At 39.2% G+C, this 25638-nt stretch overlaps 1 protein-coding gene across 3 annotated transcripts in view; it reads right to left on the minus strand.

Moving 5' to 3' along the window:
• The window catches only part of pex14 (peroxisomal biogenesis factor 14), a 234945-nt gene that overhangs the window by 12031 nt on the left and 197276 nt on the right, over positions 1-25638 (minus strand). For all 3 annotated transcript variants that reach the window (XM_072586070.1, XM_072586069.1, XM_072586068.1), the window contains one exon: positions 4753-4850. In XM_072586070.1, the coding sequence (XP_072442171.1) occupies positions 4753-4850 (98 nt within the window). The remainder of the gene's footprint in view (positions 1-4752; positions 4851-25638) is intronic.

The raw sequence follows: 25638 nt of genomic DNA on the forward strand, positions 1-25638 counted from the left end.
ATCGCAGTATACAAAAGACAGGATTAAAAATAGAAGCAGAAATGAAAGAAATTGCCAAAGGAAAAGACGACTCCCCCCCCCGCCCCCCCCCCCCACCCCCACTGCCTCCGCCATGAGCCCTCATCACCAGAAAAACACAAAACCACAAAGCCCACCCCTCAGCCTGCTGAGGAACTTCTCCCACCACTACCTACACCTCAGGAAGGAATCGCTCCCACCACTACCTACACCTCAGGAAGGAATCGCTCCCACCGCTGCCCACAACAGGGGGTTAGTTAGCTCAGTTGGTTGGGTGGCTGGTTTGTAATGCAGAGTAACACTAAGAGTGTGGGTTCAGTTCCTACACTAGCTGAGGTTTCAATGACAGACTCTTCCCTCAGGTTAAACCACCACCAGTTGTATTTCAATGTGGGCGGCACAATGGCACAGTGGTTAGTGCTGCTGCCTCACAGTCCCAGAGACCCGGGTTCAATTCCCGCCTCAGGCAACTGAAAGACTGTGTGGAGTTTGCACATTCTCCCTGTGTCTGCATGGGTTTCCTCCGGGTGCCCCGGTTTCCTCCCACAGTCCAAAAACGTGCAGGTTAGGTGAATTGGCCGAGCTAAATTGCCAAGAGCGTTAGGTGAAGGGGCTAATGTAGTGAGTGGGTTGCACTTCGGTGGGTCGGTATGGACTTGTTGGGCCGAAGGGCCTGTTTCCACACTGTAACTAATCTAATCAAATCAATTCGGGAAGGAATCTCTCCCATTGCTACCTACACCTCAGGAAGGAATCTCTCACACTGCTGCCCACATTTCTGGGAAAGAATCTCTCCCACCACTATCTTCACCTCAGGAAAGAATCTCTCCCACCACTATCTTCACCTCAGGAAGGAATCTCTCGCACTGCTGCCTACATCTCAGGAAGGAATCTCTCCCACCGCTGCCTACACCTCAGGAAGGAATCTCTCCCACCGCTGCCTACACCTCAGGAAGGAATCTCTCCCACCGCTGCCTACATCTCAGGAAGGAATCCCTCCTACCGTTGCCCACACCCAGGGAAGGAATCTCTCCCATCGCTGCCCACACCCAGGGAAGGAATCTCTCCCACCGCTGCCCACACCCAGGGAAGGAATCTCTCCCACCCCTGCTCACACTCGGGGAAGGAGTCTCTCCCACCCCTGCCCATATTCCAGGAAGGAATCTCTCCCACTGCTCCCATACTCCAGGAAGGAATCTCTCCCACCGCTGCCCACACTCTGTGAAGGAATTTCTCCCACTGCTGCTGAAACTCCGGTATTGTCTGGACCGATATTGCTGAAAAAAGAAAATAAAAGAATAAAAGCATAAAAAAAGAGCAGAAGTAAAAGTAAGTGAAAGAGGAAAAAAAAAGAAAGGCAGTCAGAAGCAGACGAATCCAGGACGCGGGCATGAATGCTGTTACTTCTCAGTGTTAGTTAGTACAGTGTGGACTATATCGCCATAACAGAATGTAATTTCAGACCAGCACATGGGTTTGTTTGTTTTTTATGGTCCTGAGTCAATTGAGTGTTTCTCCAGTCATTAGCTGGCAGTGTTCATGGAGGAAGATGTTTTCCTGTGGACATCAGGAGGTTCAGCACGTGCTGCTAGGGGAACCTACTCAAGCTATGCTCATCAACACATCTCAAACATCTTCATGACTTCTGGTCTATTTAGTAGTTCCTGAGCTAGGTTCAATTACCCACAAACTTACTTACAGAGGTGAGTTTCAGGTAACAAGGGAGGACAGCAGGTGGAGGCTGAAAAGCTTTAGAGGGAATTTGATGTTTAATTCCTCAGTTGTGGCACACACAGTGAAAGAGGAACGTGCAAGACTTGGAGGAATGAAGAACATCGAGGTTTGGGAGACTGGTAGGGCTGGGGTGCAAAGCAATTTGGATGTGACAGCAAGAAATTGAGACTTGAGTTTTTGGTAGACACAGAGTAAATGTGGATTGGCAACCGCAAAATGAAAAGATCAAAGACTAGTTCATCTGTTTTTGCAATGTTAAATGTGGGATAAATATTGGCCTGGACACCAGGAAGAATTCATCTGCTTTTCTGCAAAATAGTGCCTTATAATCTTGTATACCCATCTGGCACAGCAGCATATGAAAGCTGGGATCATTAACAGTCCTCAGCACTGCACTGCGGTGTCAATCTTAATTTTGTGCTTCAAGCCTGGAGTGGGATTTTAACCTGGATCCATGTGACTCAGAGTTGTGTGTGCTATCAACCACGCCAAGGATGGGATTGAGTGAAGAGTGACTGAGAAATGCCTCTGGTTAAGAAATGAACTGCAGAATTTCGGCTGAGCTGGCGGTATGATAGGTGGAGGATGGGAGAGTGACTGTGAGAGCAGTGTCTGATGTCAGTTTTGAACACAACAAAAGCATGAATCAGTATTTAGTAAGTAAACAAATTAAGGCAGAAATATAGTTGGAAAACATTCCTCGTATCCAGTTTAGTTTAATTATAAACAGTAGTGGCTTCTAATTGAAGTCCCCATTTTTAGACATTAACCTAGAGGGTCAAATCACAAAAATGTTACATCATGATTAAACCTAGAAAATGCAACTTTCCAATGCCATTATGATTCATATAAAACTGGGGAAAATAATTCTTTGCACTTGTCTTTTTTGGTGTAGACTTTACATAACTGAACCGCAATGTGCTGGACCTGACAGGTCGGAGAGGCCTGTATGAAACAGCACCAGCATCTTCTCCTTGATCTGGATTTAGTATTCTGTCTGCGTGATGGCCAAGTCATGCTCATTTTTCTGATGCTAATAAAGCTTCAAAGTCAATAGAATGTTTGCAATATTAGCATTTACTAATCCAGCTTGGTGAAACATCATGGCTGTTATTACTAGTCCTAAACACAGCACAAGTACAGATAAAAGTGAATTAGAGAATGAGAAAAGGCCTTTTACTTTATTAAATCCATTTACTCCAGAGACCAGGTACAATCTGTCACACCACAGGCACTATCCAAGTACTTAAGCTTCTAAAACCACCATGGAACTTTTGAAAAAAAATTATCTCCAAAAATACCAAGCAAAATTTCAGAAATCTTAATTTAATCATACAACCCTCAAAGATTAGTACAACCCATTTGTATTTTACTCATAACGTAGTGATAGTAGTGGAAGCGCAGCAACAATCATCGTTTGTTGAATTTGACCAAGATCTGTTCTTAAATTTCATTTTTTTTTCAGTAGATAGCAGCAGGAAGAGTTGGATGGAGGGGGAGATGGAGAGATAAAGAGAAATGTAGGAAACAACACCACAGATACGGCTGACATCAATAGACAATAGCTTTTGCTTCATCAGTGTGTCTGGTCTTTGAGCAGCATGAATGCTAACATGAAGTAAGTGTAGGGGATGATACCAGTGTTGGCAGGTCTTTCTTTTTAATTCAAGCTAAAGTTGCTCTAATTCAATGACATAGAAAGACATCCAGCTGATCATCTGATGAACACTGTCTATAACTGCTCAGGATTCCATGGTTTAAAGTCTAGATATTTCATCCTTACAAAGTCTCAGCCCAATTTGTTATCCTCATTTCATTAATTTCACTCAGGTTACACTCCCTTCTCAATTTCTTTTATTGATCAAAGTATATATGCCCTGCTTCGGTGGGTCCTATGACACAATGGTAGCATCCCTACGTCTGGCCAAGAGATTCAAATCCCAAGTGGCCCAGAGATCTGTTATAGTATGTCGAAACACATTGCTTATAAATAACTATACTTTAACTAGAGTTCTCCATTGATTTTGTTTTGCTGAAGCATTTGAGATCTATTTGTTCAGCATCAAATTTACTATTCTTTCTATTTGCTTTTCCCTTCCTTCCTACAAATCTTGTACCATTTGAGGAATAGTGGTATGGACATAATATAACTCACTGGCAGCAATTATTTTATACTATTAATGATTAGGTTGTGAAGGAAAGCCTGATGGAACTGAACTCAGAGCAGATCTTCAGCAGTGCCCAAGTAACTAGATAACTTAAATGGTTCTATCCAAATTTCTGTCTTGGACAAGCCACAAAGGGAATCTTTTTGGTGCAATGACACAATTAATTTGCAAAATTGTTTGCAAAGAGAAGAAAAGGAAGCTTCAAAGGAATCAAAGGGACACACACAAAGTGACTGTAATAATAGCTCATTAAATGCTGCAGTGTATCAACTGAGGTACTAGACATCTAAGGCACAAGTTTCATATTAATAGGTTTCTTTGAAGAGGTTGATGGATTCATGAAGGAGCTAGAGCTGCACTTCAATTTGGGGGTCACTGCTAAGTGATTTGAAGCAAATACTTGATACAGTCACAACCTTATAAACAACCGACAGCTCTGGAAGAAACAAACAAATTAGATTAAGATAGTGAAAGTACAAGGGACTGGGATCTTATGGCACAATGGTACCTTTGTGGTCCCTACCTTTGAACCAGAAGGCCCTAGTTCAAGTTTCACCTGCTTCATAGATGGGTGTAACATTACTGAAGAGGTTGATGAGAACATATCTACAAGTTGAAGACTGTGCTCGATTAAGTTGTCCCCTTGTTTCAGTTTCATGATCATTCTGCACGTTATAGATTTGTTTTACAATGGCTTGCAGAACAGACTTCAGGGGCCATATAGCCTATACCTACTCTTATTTCTTATGATTGACATCCCAAATTCAGTTAGACACAACTGGGTGAAGACTTTTTCTGAAATACAGTATTCTGACTTTGTCATGATAGTTACCTTGGTACCAGTCAGTTCTTGCGACAGCTCTTGTAATCTCTCTTGTTGCTGTTCCAGAAGCTCCTGCACTGTGGTCAAATTTGTTTGCAGTTGTGTCACTGTGCAAGAAAAGAAATTAAAATTTTTTCATTTGTAGTAACTATGTTCTCTCACTAACTTCTATGCTGTGCTTTTGCATCACCAAACTTAAGTATTCTTCTTGTATCACCCACAACTGTTTAAAAAATTCACCATTCATATTTTCTTCACTCCACATGTTTAGGATTAAGATTTCCAGCGTATTTTTCTGTTCACATATATCCTGGCAGAAAGATTAGGTGTTGATATGAGAATTCAGCAAATTAGATTACATTTACTTCACAATAACAAAGCTGAACTACTAAAAATGAACTATACTTACAAGGAATATAACAGATGGACTTGTTCTGTACACCTGTCTATGACCGAAGTCAGTAGGTAACCACTGAATTCAGGTGCACATTGCTGGTTGTTGTTCTGATCAAGTTGTAATTAGTTAGCATCATTACTAAAACTAATCTGAAGAAATTCTACCACTAACCAGTAACCAATATTCTCTTGAACTCAAACATTAAGGCATGATTTGAAAATATTAGATTTTGTCTCCCATTATTTTACAACAATTGACCAGCAGTAAAAGTTTTAAAAGTTTTTTTTAACATAATGCACTATAGCAAATGGAATTAGAAAACCTTTTAAACTAGAAAGTTAGGACTAATATCACAGGACCAATGTCATCATTCCTAATAATTTATTAATTGTAACTGATACAACTGACCAAAACATCTCAAGAACTGGAGAAGAGGTTATTGACACAGCAAGGTGATAATAGTAATATACAGAAGTCAGACTGACAATGATGCAATTGTGTGATGATGACAACAATGAATAGAAAAAAATGGCTTGAGGAATAATCATATTCCTTCCTTCCCCTAAAAGCGAGACATAACTAACCAACTTTCAGAAATTCCATTTTTTGTCTTAATAAAATTGAATGAAGTTTTCTCCTTATTCAATGCTTCTTTAATGGGGTGGTACCATTAAGATGGTACAAATTGGCCAATAGAAGAATGAAAACAGGCATTGCTCTTAGAACTTGCACCTAAAACCTGTACACTTACAGCCAGGGTGAAAATTTTCTGTTGTACCATAGTCTTTTCAAATACATTGCATAACATGGCAGACAATTTTGATCCAAATTTTATAAAACACTTGCCAAATATAACTCATATCTAATCACTTAGATTTGATCCTTACCTACTAAATTAATTGTTATGCTAACTTCTTCAAATAAAGCTGCTGTCAATCACATTTTTCAATTAATATTGTGCAAGACACACTGCAGAGAAATATAGTGCAGAAGCTGTACAAAATATGGAATATTTTTAGAAGCTAATAAAACTGATTTTCTTTTATTGCCTTTAATTTTAGAAATGATTTAAATTCATGAAAGAACTGGATGGCACAGCAGATTAAAATCTGCCCTCATCATTTATGGGTCTGCTTCAAATCCAACACAGACAAATAGGATACACATCTCTCCAACAGCTGCTAAGGGACTTTGTGAAAGGAGCTTCTCGGGCAAGTTCCTAGTTGATAAGGGATCTTAACATGAGACTACACATTATTTGTCACTAACTGACACTAATTGGGCAATATCACTCAATGACCATTAAATGAGCATGAACAGAACCACACTCATTCAACTAAGTGGCAATTCTTCAAAAATGTTTTGCAATAAATTCAGGGTGCACATAATTCTATAAAATAAATAGCAAGTGAATTATTTTAAGTCAGTTGTAGGATATTTAAACCAAACTTCGCCCTTGATTGTTCATTTACCTTGTAATGTATTCAGTCATGTTAATAAAGGTGTAATCTAGATTAATGCACACAAGGTCTCCTGCAGTGTAAGGGCATGGATTATCCAGATTAAGATATTGCACAGTGTTTTATGTAAAGCTTTGTTCATAAAATTGGCTTAATGAAATTTGATGAATGTTGGGATATGGTAAGATCTGGAGATGGCAATATCCTCATTTGAAGAGGCTACAGGGACAGCAAAATAATGTGGCAGCTAGAGCAGATTGTTTAAGTCAGAAACTTTTGCTCAAGACTTGCACTGATATAGTCTCCTTTACATCGTAAAACACCCAAAATGCTTCACAGTGGCACAGGCTCAAGGGGCTGAGTGGTCTGCATCCATGTTGCATCACCTGATGATTTTTGAAATATGAATTACAATGTAAGAAAAAAGAGAGAGCCATTTGAGATTATATAGCACCTCCTATTGTTTAATTTTCCCAGGTATAAGGCAGTAAAAAGATGGTGTGAAACAAAGAGATCAGTTTTGAGGAAGTTTTTGATGGGAGCAGGGTGAAGCAAGGTGTTAGGAAGAAGGTTCTAAGATATGACCCTATCAATATAAAATATAATGGAGTAGAATCCTCCTGAAGATCTGAAAACAGTGCTTCAACACATTTTCTATTTATCCCAGAGTAATTAACTAACATATTCTGGAGAGAATTCCTTTTGATTTTTACAAGTCACTCATGTCAGAATATCAGGGTCCACAAGGAAGGTAAAGATAAAGTTGCCATCATCCTAAAGTCACTGCTGTTCATGGAAATACCTCTTTAAGCTTGTGTTTAATCAGTACCTGGTGAACAAAATTTGATTTGATTTATTGTTGTCACATGTACCTCAGTACAGTGAAAAGTTTTGTTTTGCATGCAGTACAGGCAGATCACAACATACAAGGACATGGAGATTATAGGGTGCTTAGACAGAGTGACCCATACAAGATTACGGATGCACAGGAGGTGCTCAAAGCAAGATCAATATTAGGCGTGAAATTAGAGGGGTCCATTCAACAATCTAATAACAGCAAGGAAGAAGCTGTTCTTGAACTTGTTGGTATGTGTGTTCAAGCTTCTGTATCTTCTGCCTGATGGAAGAGGTTGAAAGAGGGTATTAAATGGCTTTGATTCAGTGAAGGAAATCCTTGATAAATGGGCTAACTAAATAATGTATTATAAGATCTGACTGACTTGCTTGGACAATGCCAGTGTGACTAGCACCAACAGCATGAAAAAAGGAAGTGAAGTAGTCACAATGAGATATTATCATAAGGGTCGGAAGAAATCAGCTCACATACTGGAATACATCAAACATAAAATCTTTAAAAGTACACAGTGGACATAAAAAGCTCTTGAGTTATTTGAGTGGTTCCTTGTGGGGTATATGAGGGTATAGAATGAAGAAGTAAATTTCCCCTGTTCACTTAAATCACAACTACTCTGTAAACTTTGATTTGCCACATGCCATAAAGAAAGGAACCAACATGGTGGGAATGAAATACCTAACAATTAGAGAAAGAAAAATCAGTTGACTACAAAGCAAATAAACCTGAATATTATTTGGCGAAGCTGAGCATTATTTCTGTGTTCTCCATAATCCCCAAGATAGTCTTTTGTTTAGCAGTTTAAATAAAAATCCTACACTGACATTGAAAAATTAACCTGCCTTGGTTAGATACGGAAAACAAATATAGCAAAGACAAACTTCATTTGGCACCAAATACAGGCAGACTGAGTGGATCTCTTGGTAATAGGATAAATAGAATTACATATACCACTGGAGGGTAATAAATGAAGGATGCGTTTTTGTAAACGTACTCGAGAAAATCACACCAGCAATTCTGCTCTTCTGCAGACAAACCATCAAGAAACACAATGTAAAACAAAAGCATCACAAACTATACATGAAATGCAAAACATAACAAAATGGTGGAATGAGCTAAGGACAGTCAAAAATTGAATGTTCTTATTTTAATTGAAAGCAACAACTATCACTGTCAAAATGAAGCAGCAACCCTAGAGCTTATTTGACTAGGAGAGAGATTTTCACAGCCAGTAAAATCACACCATTACTTCAATTCTTGAACAGTATTGATGAATGAGCAAAATAAATCACTTAAATAATTAAGAACCAGCTCAGTTTTGAGTGAATTGAACTGAACAGTACTAGTATCTACACCTCATTTGCCTTCCTTCAGATTCATGGTGTTTAATATGAGCCAATGTTACTGTTTAACTTTTGCTGTCTCGTCCCAAACTTTCAGATCATTTCCACTATTTTTTTTAACTTTTAAGTATATGTCTGATCAAAGCACTACATTTTGGTAAGGCAAACGTTCCTCCAAATCTAAGCATAATATCTAAATACAAACTTCTGGGCCTGTGTTAAATTAGTCCTTGTATATTATGAACTTGCAGTTAAACCTTTTGAAAACTGTGCACAGACTTTAAAATGACCATTGCAAGTCAGGTGTCCTTTGACATTTTAAGCTTTAGGTAATCCTACGTCCCAAACAAACACCTAATTAAATACGGACATTCACAGTAACCCAGGGAATTCACACAATATTTTTTGTTACAAAAAGGGGGATAGAAGATAAACTCAGGAACTACAGCATTCCAACTGGTCTACATATGTTTTCACCCTGCAAAAAAAGGGAACATCCAAACTCAATATGTGATTAGTGTACGTAAGCAAAATCTATCAACTTTACAATGCAGTACGACATTTTCTCATCTGAACTAGAATGGCATCTCAAGGTATTAACACAGGATTATGACTATCAGTGTAAGTACTATTCTTATTTGGGGAAAAAAACACTCTTAATTTGTGGAAGTGACATGAAGAGGAAATCAACTTGTTCTGAACAAGAGTCATACCAGACCTAGAACGGTATGACTCTCCACAGATCCTATGAGATCTGCTGTGTTTCTACAGCATTCTCTTGTTTTGTTTCAGATTCCAGCATCCACAGTATTTTCCCTTTAAATGAGGTAGAAACGGTGTGGCAGACAGCGTTCCACCGAAATCCATCAAACTAGCAGCAAGTCATCCAAGCAGCCAAGGCAGTAAACAATACTACTTTGAAACAGAAGGTACTAATACAGAGAAGTACTTTCCCTAACCTGTATCAACTTTTGAGTTTCTTGGGAACTGACCTTTTGAAAGATCAATTATACAAAACCTCACTACTTGTTTCTGCTTACTGAGAATCCTTAACTTTACCAAGACCATCACTTTTAAAGCACCAATGTTATCTAAGAAACTATAGTCCTGCCACAATAGAGACATACAATAATACACTATAACAATATTGGATCTTTACCTGTATCTAACATTTGGGTGTGAGCGACCAATGAATGAAACTGTGTGTTATTTTTGGGGTTAAGTGGGTGAGAACAAACCACCCAAGAATTCCTGAAGACTATCAAACACACCAAGATAGAAGAGGATGAAATAATTGTTTCCTTTGATGTAACAGCCCTGTTCACATCCATCAACATCAATCTGGCCAAGGAAACATGGACTACAGTAATAGAAGAGTTGAAAAATGTGATGCTGGAAAAACACAGCAGGCCAGACAGCAACCGAGGAGCAGGAGGATCGACGTTTCGGGCTTATGCTCCTGCTCCTTGGATGCTGCCTGGCCTGCTGTGTTTTTCCAGCATCACATTTTTCAACTCTGGTCTCCAGCATCTGCAGTCCTCACTTTCTCCTACAGTAATAAAAGAACCAAAGACACATACACCAAACGCTACCAACTTCTTGTTGTGGTTCTGTTCACCGAGCTGGGAATTTGTATTGCAGACATTTCGTCCCCTGTCTAGGTGACATCCTCAGTGCTTGGGAGCCTCCTATGAAGCGCTTCTGTGATGTTCCCTCCGGCATTTATTGTGGTTTGTCTCTGTTGCTTCCAGTTGTCAGTTCTAGCTGTCTGCTGCAGTGGTCGGTATATTGGGTCCAGGTCAATGTGCATATTAATTGAATCAATAAGCACATCAACCTGGACCCAATATACCGACCACTGCAGCAGACAGCTAGAACTGACAACTGGAAGCAACAGAGACAAACCACAATAAATGCCGGAGGGAACATCACAGAAGTGCTTCATAGGAGGCTCCCAAGCACTGAGGATGTCATCTAGACAGGGGACGAAACGTCTGCAACACAAATTCCCAGCTCGGCGAACAGAACCACAACAACGAGCACCTGAGCTACAAATCTTCTCACAAACTTTGAACTACCAACTTCATCAGCAAGGAAAATATCATCAAGCTAGTGGACCTATGCCTTCCCACCCACTTCACCTTCAACAACAAAACCTACAGACACACCAACAGAATAGCCATGAGATCTCCAATATCAGGGTTCTTAGCAGAGGCAGTAACACAAAGACTCAAACAAACAGCTCCACCAACCATCTAACCCAAACTTTGGGTCCGCTACATGGATAACAACTTTGTCATCACTAAACAAAATAAATTACAGGAAACCTTCAAGACCATTGATAATACACTTACTGACATAACATTTACTAAAGAGGAGGAAAACAACAACAAACTGTCATTCCTAGACGTCACAGTACAGCAAACAGCTAATGGGGAACTTCAAACCTGCATCTACAAGAAAACACCACATATGGACCAAATACTGAACTACAGAAGAAATCATCCCATCACCACAACGAAGCTTCATTAGAACATTATTTCAACGAGCCACCACCACACACTGCAGCACAGAGGAACTACTAAGAGCAGAGGAAAATCACCTATACAGTGTATTAAAAAAAAAACGGATACCCAATGAACACAGTCCACCAAGTTCTCAGCAACAAACCCAAACAAGCAGACAAAACGCGTCCAGAAACCCTAGCCACTCTCCCCTACATCAAAGACATCTCAGAAATGACTGCCAGAGTGCTCAGACCTCTTGGCATCACAGTAGCCCACAAACTCTCCAACACACTAAAACAGCAGCTAATGAACTTGAAAGTATCTATACAGACAACGAGCAAAACTAATGTCATTTACAAAATACCGTGCAAGAACTGTAACAAACACCACATTAGACAAACAGGCAGAGAACTAACCACCAGGATACATGAACATCAACTAGCCACAAAAAGACTTGACCCACTCTCACTAGTATCCTCACATACAGATGAGGAAGGACACCACTTTGACTGGGACAACATATCCATCCTAGGACAATCCAAACAGAGACACGCATGAGAATTCTTAGAAGCATGGCACTCCAACTGGAACTCTATCAACAAACACATTGACTTGAATCCCATTTACCACACCCACCGAGAAAAACAGGAGATGACATCACCAACCCACGGAAACCTAAACACATAAATAAAAAGTGGGCCATATCACTAGTGCTTCACCGGAGGCCAACTGATAATGTTACCTAGTATGGTGACAAAACGTCTGAAAACGAACTTTCCGGCTCAGTGAGCAAACTTAGATCCAGAATCTTAACTTGAGCTACAAATCATCTCAAAACTCACTAAGAATATACCTTCTTTATTTTAAAAATCAAAACGGTTTCCTCCTGAAAGTATTTAATTGGGATGCTCACTCTGAAGGCAAGAAAATACACACCAAAATATGACAACAATGGGCACTGTGCTGATACTATGGCTTTCAGATGTGTATTTTGCCCTTTTTTATAAATGAAGAGAAGTTGAGGTAGAGGTAGCAAACAATCTGCTTCCACCTAATAAAATAGAGGCTGAGAGGTCATGGGCTTTTTAAAAAAAAGTTGCATCAACAGAAGCAGACTGAATGGTTGGGGTAAAGCCTCCACAGAACCAGGACTTTTGGTTTAACTTTCAAAGCTGTTGGGATTGTGAAAGCTGCTACATCTCTTTCTCTTTCTTTGCTACAGCTAAAAGCTTCGGTTCTCTTTCTGTTGCTAGACTTGCATGCGAGACAATCTATTTTACTGACTTTGCTTTTGTCAAGAGTGTGTTTATGGGATGTTACTATATTGGAACAGCTAACAAGCAATTTATTATTGTAACTATTTTGATAGTTACAGCTAAGCCGATATCTTTTTTTAAAAAATTGCCTGTATTTTAACTACAGTGTATGAATAAAGTGTGCCTTGCTTCAAGCCTGGTAGTTTGACCAATTGAATTGCATCTGGAACACAACGCCTGGCACTTGCCTTTAAAGCAGTAAAAGGAAGACATACATTTTGGCTGTCTTAGAATGTTGACTAATTACACACTTTATATATTTGACACAAAAACACACATATTCCCAAATCATCTATATTTACATGGATCAGTTTGAAACTCAAAGTGGCATTCCAATTTGAAACAGAATAGCTCCAACCTTTGTTGCTTGGCAGCTTTCTGAATGGAATTATTTTCCTCAGTGATATGACAGATATTTCCATTCAGCATTGGCAACTAATATTTAATGATCAAGTTCTGAATGTTTTGTTCCTTCCTTAACCTCATATTCTCCTTTATTGGATCAACATGTTGGAAGGCTCAATGGAAATTTCTTTAAATTAGCATCAATTTTGCACACTATTAAATGCAATCCTGAAATATATTTGGTGACAGAGATACATGAACTGTCCGCATTTCCAATGATAAAACATTACAAAGCATAAATACAGTCAAAAACCTCACAAATATCACAGATGGCTTAGAGGAAACCATTGAAATTTAAAACTGTCTATCTGTTTTGTCTTCTTACCTGATACCCCTCCCTTGCTTTCCCTCAGGCAGCAACTCCTGCTAGGACCTAGTTCTAGATACGATAGAACTCATCCCAAGTGAACCTCAAAATAAGTGTTGACAGTATCTTCAATTACCACTGTGCTCTTACTATAAGATTGCAAGATATAGGAGCAGATATTAGGCCATTCAGCCCATCGAGTCTGCTCCACCATTCAATCATGGCTGATAAGTTTGATTCTCCCCATCTCCCCGCAACCCTCAATCCCCTTGACAATCAAGAACCTATCTTCCTCAGTCTTAAATACACTCAATGACCTGGCCTCCCCAACCTTCTGTGGCAGTGAATTGCATAGATTCATCACTCTCTGAGTGAAGTAGTTCCCCCTTATTTCCGTTTTAAAAGATCTTCCCTTTACGCTAAGGCTGTGCCCTCACATCCTAGTCTCTCCTACCAATGGAAACATCTTCCCAACATCCACTTATTCCTGTCTACTTAGTATTCTGTAAGTTTCAATTAGATTCCCCCCCCTCATCCTTCTAAACTCCAACTATAGACCCAAAGTTCTCAAATATTCCTCATATATTAAGCTTTACATTCCTGGGAGCATGCTCATGAATCTCCTCTGAACACGTTCCAGGGCTAGTACATCCTTTCTGAGATATGGGGCCCAAAACTGCACACAATACTCCAAATGCATGCAACTCATCACTTTTGTGGATTAACTGTTTCTAAAATTTTGCTCTTTGCCAGCAAGGTGATCACCCAAGGCATGTAATTCCATCTAAGATACAATGTAAGTTGACAACAGTTAATAGACCAGTCGAAGAGTGTGGTGCTTGAAAAGCACAGCCAATAAGGAGAATCAACTCTCCTGCTCCTCAGCTGCTGCCTGACCAGCTGTGCTTTTCCAGCACCACGCTCTCCGACTCTGATCTCCAGCTCCTGCAGTCCTCACTTTCTCCAGGTCTGTACTATGGTTTAACCAGTAAACGTATAATGTAGATGCAGCGCAATAATTGTTGGTCAAATTCTCCTTTCCCTGGTTCCGGGGAATCCTACTTTACAGGATGCTCCCGTACTATCATGTCACACTATGACACAGCTGCACATGGTTTTCCAAAAGTCCATTACACTCAACAAGTCAACTGAAGGAAGAACAATCCACAAAGGGAGCCAGAAACACAGATCATGTCCATCAGAGCTGCTCCCAAACATCTGGCTATCAAACAAAAATGAGGGAACTATTTACCAGCCCAATCTATCAGTCAGGGACAAGCAATAGAAAACAGCAGGACATAAGTACAGGGTGAATCAAAAAGGAGGTAGCGGGGGTGTCATAAAAGTAGTTAAAGAAGTACAAGGAATTACTAATAAATTTATTAAATACAAGCTAAATATTTCTTGGTACATTAGTTGAGAGTTTATCAGTAACTAAAGCTCCATTGCAATCACTCAATAAATCCTGTTAATAAAGACATATGTTAAGAGTTTATTTTGTGGTCTACATCATTAAAATGTATTTGAATTCTGTATTCATCTGGCTGTGGTAATTAAGTCATTAATCACAAATACATGAAGAGAGTGCTGCCACTATTTTTGTTTTCAAGAGGAATCCACTGATTTGAGAAGACAGGAGGTCGCTTATGAAGCTTGGTCCACATTTAACAATCTGTTTTGAAGTTCGAGAGGTTACATCCGTGTTTAAAGACACAGACACACATGAAAGTATAGTTCCCAGCATGCGACAATTTGATGACAATTACCAATTTGCCCACAGCTTGCTAAAATCCAGATGGTTGGCAAAACAAACTGCATAGTGCTTCATAGATTAAAAAAGAATAATATGGTCTGTCTCATTCTTTGAACATAATTCAATCCCCAACCACTGGGCAGCCAGCCATACCTTCAACCACCTACACTCAAAGTTCTGGAGAGCTCCCTCTCTAAGCCTCATTCCAATTCCACCCCTCTTCATTCTTCCCTATCTTCTCTTTTAAGACTCTCCATAAAACCTCCATCTGACTGAGCTTCCATCTGCCCCTTCTAAAGTATCCTTCACTGGCTTGGTGTCAATTTTTGTCTGATAGCATGACTGTGAAGTGTCAAGGGACATTTTACTTGATGAAAGGTGCTGGATGAATGCAAGCTGTTGTTGTTGCATGAACAAGGAAAACAAACAGCTGGGAACACTTCAGAAAGAAACAGTTCTAGCCTGTAACAACCTCAAATGTATTTGAAAAGACATTTACCATATTACTGCACAGAAAGTAGACCCCTGTTTGAAGTCATACAGCAATAGTGTTAACATAAAATCATTTACTGCCCCTACTGTTCACAAAAACAAGGAAGTAAGTTTCTGCCAATTAAAGATAAATCTTCAGAGATGTACCATTGTAGGTTTGGCCCAGTGCTGACTATGATAATTGTGCTGATTCTAGCCCTTGCATTTTCAACACTCTATTTCCAACTCTCTACTTTCAAGGCGTGACATTTAAGATGAACTTCTCACCTTCAAAATGAGCACACCAAAATGTTCATAAATAATTACATTAAAAAACAATACATTTCTGCAAAGCATGCTATGTCTGGAGACTACTGAAATCTGTTCATAGATATTTCAAAATGAAAACATATCATGATGGAAATGCTAACTTTAAAAAAAATTTAAACTGATCATTTGATTTATATATTCATCAGGATCAGAAAGCTGGAAAAAGATAAATTGAACACTTGCCTGCTAATTACCATTATCAAAATGGTACAATTAGAAAAGGTTAAATATTTAATTAAATACATTGGTCTTGTGTGGAATCATTATTCCCGAATGATAGTATTCGCAATCTAATATTCAACCAAATTAATATGATTTTTAAAAATGTTTCTTATTTTAACGCATCAGAAAACGGTGACTCTTGAATCATTTGGCTACAAACAGATTTATAGTGCAAATCTCAATATTAAACAAAGGTCACATTGTGACTTAAGATGTGTGTTATTTATATCAACATAATTTATTTTAAGAGGTTGGAGTTTGAAGTAGCAGCATGGGGGTCTGTGTATTTGGAGGTTTAATGATTAACTTGTCGGTATCATTTGTTTTAAACTAGTATGAGAGTGTGTTATAGAGTCAGGATAGTCAACATGGCTTTGTACGTGGCAAATCATGTCTCACAAACTTGATTGAGTTTTTTGAAGAAGTAACAAAGAAGATTGATGAGAGCAGAGTAGTAGATGTGATCTATATGGACTTCAGTAAGGCGTTCGACAAGGTTCCCTTTGGGAGACTGATTAGCAAGGTTAGATCTCATGGAATAAAGGGAAAACTAGCGATTTAGATACAGAACTGGCTCAAAGGTAGAAGACAGAGGGTGGTGGTGGTGGAGGGTTGTTTTTCAGACTGGAGACTGGCCAGTGGAGTGCCACAAGGATCGGACCTGGGCCCTCTACTTTTTGTCATTTACATAAATGTTTGAATGCGAGCATAAGAGGTACAGTTAGTAAGTTTGCAGATGACACCAAAATTGGAGGTGTAGTGGACAGCGAAGAGGGTTACCTCAGATTACAACAGGATCTGGACCAGATGGGCCAATGGGCTAAGAAGCGGCAGATGAAGTTTAATTCAGATAAATGCGAGGTGTTGCATTTTGGGAAAACAAATCTTAGCAGGACTTATACACTTAATGGTAAGGTCCTAGGGAGTGTTGCTGAACAAAGAGACCTTGGAGTGCAGTTTCATAGCTCCTTGAAAGTGGAATTGCAGGTAGATAGGATAGTGAAGGCGGCGTTTGGTATGCTTTCCTTTATTGGCCAGAGTATTGAGTACAGGAGTTGGGAGGTCATGTTGTGGCTGTACAGGACATTGGTTAGGCCACTGTTGGAATATTGCGCGCAATTCTGGTCTCCTTCCTATCAGAAAGATGTTGTGAAACTTGAAAGTGTTCAGAAAAGATTTACAAGGATGTTGCCAGGGTTGGAGGATTTGAGCTACAGGGAGAGGCTGAACAGGCTGGGGCTGTTTTCCCTGGAGTGTCAGAGGCTGAGGGGTGACCTTATAGAGGTTTACAAAATTATGAGGGGCATGGATACAATAAATAGGCGAAGTCTTTTCCCTGGGGTTGGGGAGTCCAGAACTAGAGGGCATAGGTTTAGAGTGAGAGGGGAAAGATATAAAAGAGACCTAAAGGGCAACGTTTTCACACAGAGGGTGGTACGTGTATGGAATGAGCTGCCAGAGGAAGTGGTGGAGGCTGGTACAACTGCAACATTTAAGAGGCATTTGGATGGGTATATGAATAGGAAGGGTTTGGAGGGATATGGCCGGGTGCTGGCAGGTGGGACTAGATTGGGTTGGGATATCTGGTCGGCGTGGATGGGTTGGACCGAAGGGTCTGTTTCCATGCTGTCCATCTCTGACTCTTCTTGGAGTGCTGATGAAAACGTCTTTGCACCGGGAGAGATTTACAGGCAGACAGTGAAAACATTGAACAGCATAGCGTATGTTCAGTTAAAAGAGTCAGGAGTTGATTGTTTTGTTTATGAGAACATAGATTGTTTGGAAAGCTTTTGATTTCAATTTGCAGGAGTCCTGGTTGTAGGTGAAGTTAGATGTCAGAACACAGTTCTCCTGGATTAATGAATTAATTCAGGGAAGTTAGAAATGGGTTACCTCAGTCTAAGGGATTTAGATGGAAAGTTTGAGACAAAAAATGTTTAGTTAGGAGCCTGAAGGAGATAGTTGCAGTTGAAAAGTTTAAAGATCAGTTGTGTGAGTACTGAAGTAAGAAGCTATCAAACTCTAAAGATTAGGCAATGAAAGCAGTAGTTAAGTTAAACATATAGTAGATGTGATAGGGAAGTGAATCTTATCTGGTATGACTACTATAAAGGCATGCTATTGCCATAGATGGAATATTGTATTTTTATCAAGTGTTTTAAATCTTTCAACTTGCGATATGTTAAAAAAATTGGTTTATTCCATTTTATTCTCTTTTGCATAAGAAACTTGTTTTTCTGGTTCAGCACAAGACCACCTCAATGAAATAAAACGATCTAACAAGCTGGATTTCAGTCTCGGAGCTGACTTATCCAGTAATAACATCAACTGGGATCAAGATAATCTTCATTTTGAGTACAACAAAGGTGCTTTATATTTGATATTGTATGGAGAACTTTAGTTTAGAACATTGTAGGAAATGAACAGTTTTCAAGTTTTGTGGACATTTAAAGTGATTAAAGAGGTAATTGAAAATTTGTGTAGATGCTGGAGATTTTATTTTAACAAAGTTTCCTAGAAATCTGATGTCTGATGGTAACTGTGTTTTTTGCTTTCGAGCTGGCTGTGGCTGGTTTTGAACAGTAACTAGTTTGGAGATGTTCTTGTTTTATCAAGATATTTTGGAGAGAAACCTGCTAACAATAAGCTGAGTTGGAGGAAAATTTGCTGTGAACAAGTTGATCTCTCTCATTCTGAAAAGAAAACCTTCTACATCAGTTCAGGGTGCAACCTATTGGTTAATTTGAAAGAACAATTCAAGGTCATATTTGTGAGGTTTTTATTTGTGAATAAGGTGTGTCAACAGGACTTTGTACAGAACTGTACATGATTAGTGACTTGACCATCTATGCCAGAAAATCAAAACAACAGACTCCAAAACATTCTACACTTTATCCTTTTCCCTTTAAAAACAATTAATTAGCATTCACTTTCAGAATGCCTCTGCCTAGAAATGTGTTTGTTTTCTCTTTTCTTGAAGAGAGAGAATGCATGTGGATATGTGTATGCCCGTCTAGTTTTCAGAGGTACTTATAGGGATAAGCATTTATACTTCTCTATTATTATCGTACATCTTAATCATTGCACCTCTTCTGAATAAGTTTTGATTGACAAGAAACCCACAATTGTCTTTTAGGAAGTCTCATAAAAACATCTTTCTGTTTAAACCCTGACACAGATAGGGTATTCGATTGATCATCTTGGTGACTGGACAAACTATTTTTATTTACATTGCAACCTATTGAGTAGAGGAACTACAGCACTCCTCCTGTCTTGGTCACAACACCAGCTATAGCCAAGACATTTAGTGATATTAATACATATCACCTTTTACTTTCAATAAAGCACAAGCAGCAATAAGTGCCTTAACACCAGCAAAAAGTCTGATATGTAACATGGGTCGGTAACGAGACCATGTATTTGCATTGGTCTTAAGCAGTGCCCAAAGCTTTAAAGAGACAATGTCCCAATGCAGTTTTCACATTCAGACTCTGAACCATGCATTTGTAACTGGAGCTAAAATAAAGGCAAGCTATAATCAAAACAAAAAACATTCATATCCTAATGTACATCCACATTCAAAATGCCCTTTTCTATCTTTTCCTTCCATTCAAGTATATGAGTAAAACAATACAAAATAACTGATACCAAATGGATTCCTTAGCCTCTTTCGATCAAGAAAATTATTGGCAGATTTTTAGGTAGATTCCATTGGCTGATCAAAAGTAAAAACGACAAAACACTGAGTCACAAATCAAAATATATTTTACTTAAAATATGAAGAAATACCTATTATTGATAATAACCACAGACAGTTGAACCCACTATTGAATAAATACATATAACTTCAATTTTAGCAAGAAATTATAAATCTGTTCAGTTCAGAATTTAAAAAAAAATATTTCCTTCATTAGATTTCACATTTAGCCTTTAATACACAAGTCCTGTACAAAAATATTCTGTTTTTTGACCAGCACGAACATAATGGGCCAAAGGGCCTTTTGCTATACTGTAGATCTCTATAACTAAAATATACTTCATGGTTTCTTCACCACAGAACTTAGAACCCAAATTAGCATCTGCTGACATCTTCCATTCAGAGAATGATAGAGGATATTTTTAAACTAATAAAATGCTAAATCAGAATACCTGAATTGTCATCAGGAAAAAGGAAGAAATGTCAATGACTCTTTGCGCCTTAAATTTTCTCATAGCTTGCTTTCATTGCCACAAGCAAATTATTTTATATGTCAGTTTAGAACCACCATTTCTGGACAGTTCCATTGATTCCAAGGTCCTGAATGCGGCTTTATGCATTCAAAGCTAAAAGCACAGTTTGTGAAATCACCTCAACTACACTAGGGCACATGAATAGGAAGGGTGAGGGGTGTAAGAAGGATTGGGACAATCTGTGCTACAAGCTCATTTATCTCATTTGGTATGCTGTGTGCACTTAAGTACAACATCCTCAATCCTGCATTGTCTACTACCTTTTTCAGAGTAATTTCCTTGTCTGCTGTGCCTGAAGATAAATTCCTGACCCTTACCAGAGTCTTGTCTTATTTCTCTGGAAACTTTTAATGAACTCTACTGAACCCTCCCCCCACCTTTAACTGTTTCCATGCAATTAAACCCACCTACCCAGCATTTAAAACCCTATATCTCTGCTCTGCCCAGGACCAGAAGAAACTACAGAAAGTCGTGTACGCAGCCCAGACAATCACAGAAGCCAACCTCCCATCCAAGGACTCCATTTACACTTCTTGCCAACATCATCAAATACCCCCTCCCACTCCGGTAATGCTCTCTTCCAATTCCTTCCGTCAGGCAGAAGATACAGAAGCTTGAACATATGTACCAACAGATTCAAGAACAGCTTCTTCCCCGTTGTTATTACACTGCTGGTTAGACCTCTCTAATTTCAAATCTAATGCTGACCTAGCTTTTGTGCCCCTCCTGTGTAGCTGTAACCTTATATGCCTCACCTGTCTAAGCACCCTATGATCTGTATGTCCTTGTATGCTACGATCTGCCTGTACTGCTCGCAAGACAAAACTTTTCATTTGACTTAGGTACATGTGACCTCAATAAATCAAATCTAATCAAATTATACCAGGATTTGCCAGGATTCTAATCCCTGAGAGAGGGTTACACCCAAACGTTGACTTCTCCATCTCCTGATGCTGCCTGGATTGCTGTGTTCCTTCCAACCTCCTGCCTGTCTACCTAGGATTCTCATCCCAGCCTGATTAAGGTAGGCCAGTTCCATCCGAATAGCTCCATCTTCCCCCGTACTAATGCAATGTCCTATGAATTTGAACCAGTTTCTCCCAGACCAATCCTTGAGTCACGCATTTATCTTTCTAATCAGGTTGACCCTGTGTCAATTACCTTGTGGGTCAGGTAGCAATCCAGAGATTATCATTTTGGTTTTTCTTTCTTACTTAGCTCATATTGCCTCAGCAGAAACCTCTTTCCTCTTTTAATCTATATCATTGGTACCCATATGGACCACAAAAACTGGATCTTTCCTCTCCCACATCAAGTTCCTCTGCAGCCCAGATGAGATACCCTAAACCCAGGCAGGCAATACAGCGTTCAGGACTCTTGATCCTGGTCACCGAGAACAGTGTCAGTTCCCCTGACTATACTATACTATCCCTGATGATAACAACAATTCCCCCTGTACTATGGTGCTATGGTCAGTTTGCTCATCCTCCCTACAGTCCCCGCGCTCATAAATACAGGGAGCAAGAATTGCAAACCCGTTAGACAAGCTTAAGAGCTGAGGTTCCTTCAGCAATACCTCCTGGAATGCTCAATCTGCCTCGCTCATAGCCACACCCTCATGATCCTCACCACTGACCAAACTTGAGATAGTTTATCTAAGGGTGTGACTGCTTCCTGAAATACAACGACCAGGTAACTCTCCTCCTCCCTGATGTGTTGCAGTGCTCAAAGTTCAGAAAGCAGCTCATCAACTCTGAGCAGGAGTTCCTCAAACAGCCAACACTTGTTACAGTTGTGGTCGCTATGAACCACAATGGAGTCCATGCATCAAATTTTCTTACTGGTTAGAAACCAGGTAATTTGCTGTTCAATGGAGAGATTCTGATGTCATCACTTAGGACTCGAGAGGAAAATCTCAAAGAAGTTTCTTGATGCCAAGGTTTAGATCTTTTCACTCTGTATTTTTTTCAAACTTTCTTGCCACAGCTCATGCCACATCGGGATTTCCACTCTTAGACTTTTTCCAGTACTAGTTTGCAAATCATTGATTTGTTTTAGAAATAAAATTTTATAACATTTTTAGGAAGGTTTTGGCATTGAAGGAGGCTGTTTGGCCTATTATGCCATGCTGGTTCTTTGCAAAAACAAATCCTAATGCATTATTCCCATAACTCTGTATCATTCTCCAGTTTACCAGCTTTTCTGAAAAGAGATGCAATGCCTCTTTGCATTGCAATGAGGTGTGGTTGGTTCTGGAGCACAAGCTTTCAGTACTTTGTTAGAATGTTGTCAGGGCCCAAAACCTTTGTAGTATCCAGTACTTCCAGCCATTTCTTGATATCACATGGAGTGAATTGAATTTGTCAAAGACTTTTAGCTGTGATGATGATAGAAACCACAGGAGGAGGCCAAGATGAACCATCCATTTGGCACCTTTGCCTGCAGATGGTTGCAAATACTTCAGTGCTCAAGGAATGTGAGGAGGAGTCAAGGATCCCTTTGAAGAGTGGGATGATATGATGGGTGAGCGAGAGGAGGCATAGGAACCATTAATAGTATTAACTGATAGAGGAACTAGAAAGATTAGGTGCATGGTTAGAGTTTTGGCAGAATAAGGTTGAGGGAGCAGAAGAGAAGTCTTACAGAGAAAGTGAGCTCAGTGAGATCATTTCATCATGTAATCATTACAGTGACGGAATGAGGGAAGATGGGGGAAGAAACTACAGGAAGATGTGAGCTCTTGGTTGAGTAGGTGACGTTTAGAAGACATTTGGTTTGTGAGCTAAGAAAAGTACATAGGCTCCTCATTTTTGGATATCACGGTGATGAAGGTGAGCTGGGGGTTCAGAAGATGGATTGTAGGGGTAGAGAGAAACCAGAGTTATCTTTGGTTCAAAGGATGATCCTGGAATTTTGACAAGTTTTGGCTGAGAACAGCAGATCCCACTGATGTTGATAAGCCTAGATGAACAATTCTGCATTTTCTTTTCAACGTATTTCATAATATTCAGGGTTAGGAGATAGACCCCTTCACATTCTAAAATATTAACACATTTCAGGAAGGAACTGGTGTGCAGAAATCTACAAATGTTAAAAAAGCCTTAAAACTGAAATTTTAAAAAAGCCTCAATCACCAACCTTAATTTTAAAGCATTTGTCTCAATCTCTCAGAAATCACATGATCTAATTATTAGGCTGAAGTTGTACAAATTACTTTTTAAGAAACATTGACTTTCATCTTAGAAGTTAGATTCATATGACATTACGCCATACCCACCTGAGCACGTATTCCAGTGCAACACCGAGTGCAATAGTGAATCAGGTCATTCCCCTTCACCATCAAACCTCACCATTTAAACTTCTCAAAAATCCCCAATGAGGTCTGCGGTGCGTCTAAATAAGGTCATATATGCTAATGCAGACACATAAACAACAGGTTGAAAATCCCGTATTTATTAATTTAGAAACTTTAGTCAAGATTTGTCATAATACTAGAGAGGAGTGTGTGGTGGGTGGAGACAGGGGATTTACAGCGCCCAGTCCTCACAGCTCATCCAGTCTTGCCATTCAGACTTCTTGCACTATGTTATATTATTCACAAAAGACAACAGGAGTAGTTACTATATTTATTTCAATTACTTCACTAATGTTCTTTAGAGAAGGAAACTGCTGTCCTTACCTAGTCTGGTATACATTTGATTCCAAACTCACAGCAATGTAGTTGACTCTTAACTGTCCTCTGGGCAATTAGGGGTGGGTAATAAACGCTGGCCTAGTCAGTGACACCCTCAACCCGTAAAATGAATAAAAGAAAGGATTATATCCTACTTAAAAGAAAATTTAATATATTCTGAATAAAGTATGATGGAATGTTGCAACCTAAACATACACATGAACTTGCAAAAACACCTATTACTTGGACATTTATAGAAAATTCCAGTTTGGTGGTCTAACTGAACAAGAGTTTTGAAATTGATTCATAATCAGCACTTAGAAGTTTAGAAATAAAACCTAAAACGTTATGATTTCTCCTAAAACTGCTCGTTTGATTCATATAAGCAAGTTTGTAAGATTGTTATGTTTTGAAATGGTCTAATTTCAGGTAAAATGGAGAAAGAAAGAAAGTCATGTGACCTGAATTCTGCCCAACAAGGAGCTCGATGGCTTGGGTAATAAAAGTTTAAAAAGGGAGTACAGATTGTTGTACTGGGAGGAAACTGCAAGATAGTTACCCTGGAAACACTGACCAGAGCAACTCTATTGATGACAGATAAACTCTTAAGTCTCCAAATCTCACTGGGAGGCATTCAGAATGTCAGGTGTTGTGAACATTTATCTTTATACTGTCTTTTGAGTTTGGTGGGATGGGTAGGGGTCTAAAGATTAGGTAATTTGCATTTCGACTTTGATGCAACGTTCATGTGGCTCATATTACCATGATGGCGGAGAGTCATAGAGTCCATAGGAGAGTGTTGTATAATCAGGCTGCAGGATTTTTCTAACATGTGACTAAACCAGACAAAGACAGATCAGTCCACATGGAACTGAGAGCATGAGGAAGAGTGCAAGAAGATAGAGACATTCAGTTTCTCCTGTTCATCATGCACAATGTGGATGAGAGCTTGCACTCAAATTGAAGAGACTGAGATCATGAGGTCTTAAACAAGGCTGCAAGACTTGCCCAGCTTTAGCTAGAGAGAGGGACCTCCAAGATAAATCTCAATGTGAAAGTCAGTTTGGATATGAGAAGTTATTCAGCTGGAAAAGAAGAGAAGAAATTGGAAGCTGGCTGCCTGGAGTTTTTGGAGAATGAATTGTCCATTAAAGGGAGACAGTAAAGCACAACTGCCAAGGATGATGGTTGATCATTTTAAAAGTTTAAGTTATAGAAAAGAACCACTTTGAGTATAGGTTCCTTATTGAATAAGACTGGACAATGGTGCTTTTAATTTATTACAGTGTACATCTTAAAACTTTAAATTTATTGACTGATCCTTCCAGTTATTGGAAATTTAAGTATAGTTGTAAAAGTGATCAGTCTCTAAATAATGCCAGCACTAATTAAACTTAATTTTACCATTCACTTGTGACTTGAATCCTAGTGTTTTCTAGATTTAAGTGGTAATACACACAATATCCCCTAATAGACTGTGGTAACTTTAGAAAGCTGCCACAACATCCCTAAAACAATCTATTTCTCTTGTCAGTTTTAGTTTGCCAGGCAGAGTGAGTAAGACTGAAGTGACAAAACTAACAATAATTATGTTTCACTCCAAGTTGTCTGCTGTCTTGCTGAGTAAA

This window comes from Chiloscyllium punctatum, chromosome 16 (assembly GCF_047496795.1).
Source record: "Chiloscyllium punctatum isolate Juve2018m chromosome 16, sChiPun1.3, whole genome shotgun sequence".
In the NCBI taxonomy this organism is placed as follows: domain Eukaryota; kingdom Metazoa; phylum Chordata; class Chondrichthyes; order Orectolobiformes; family Hemiscylliidae; genus Chiloscyllium; species Chiloscyllium punctatum.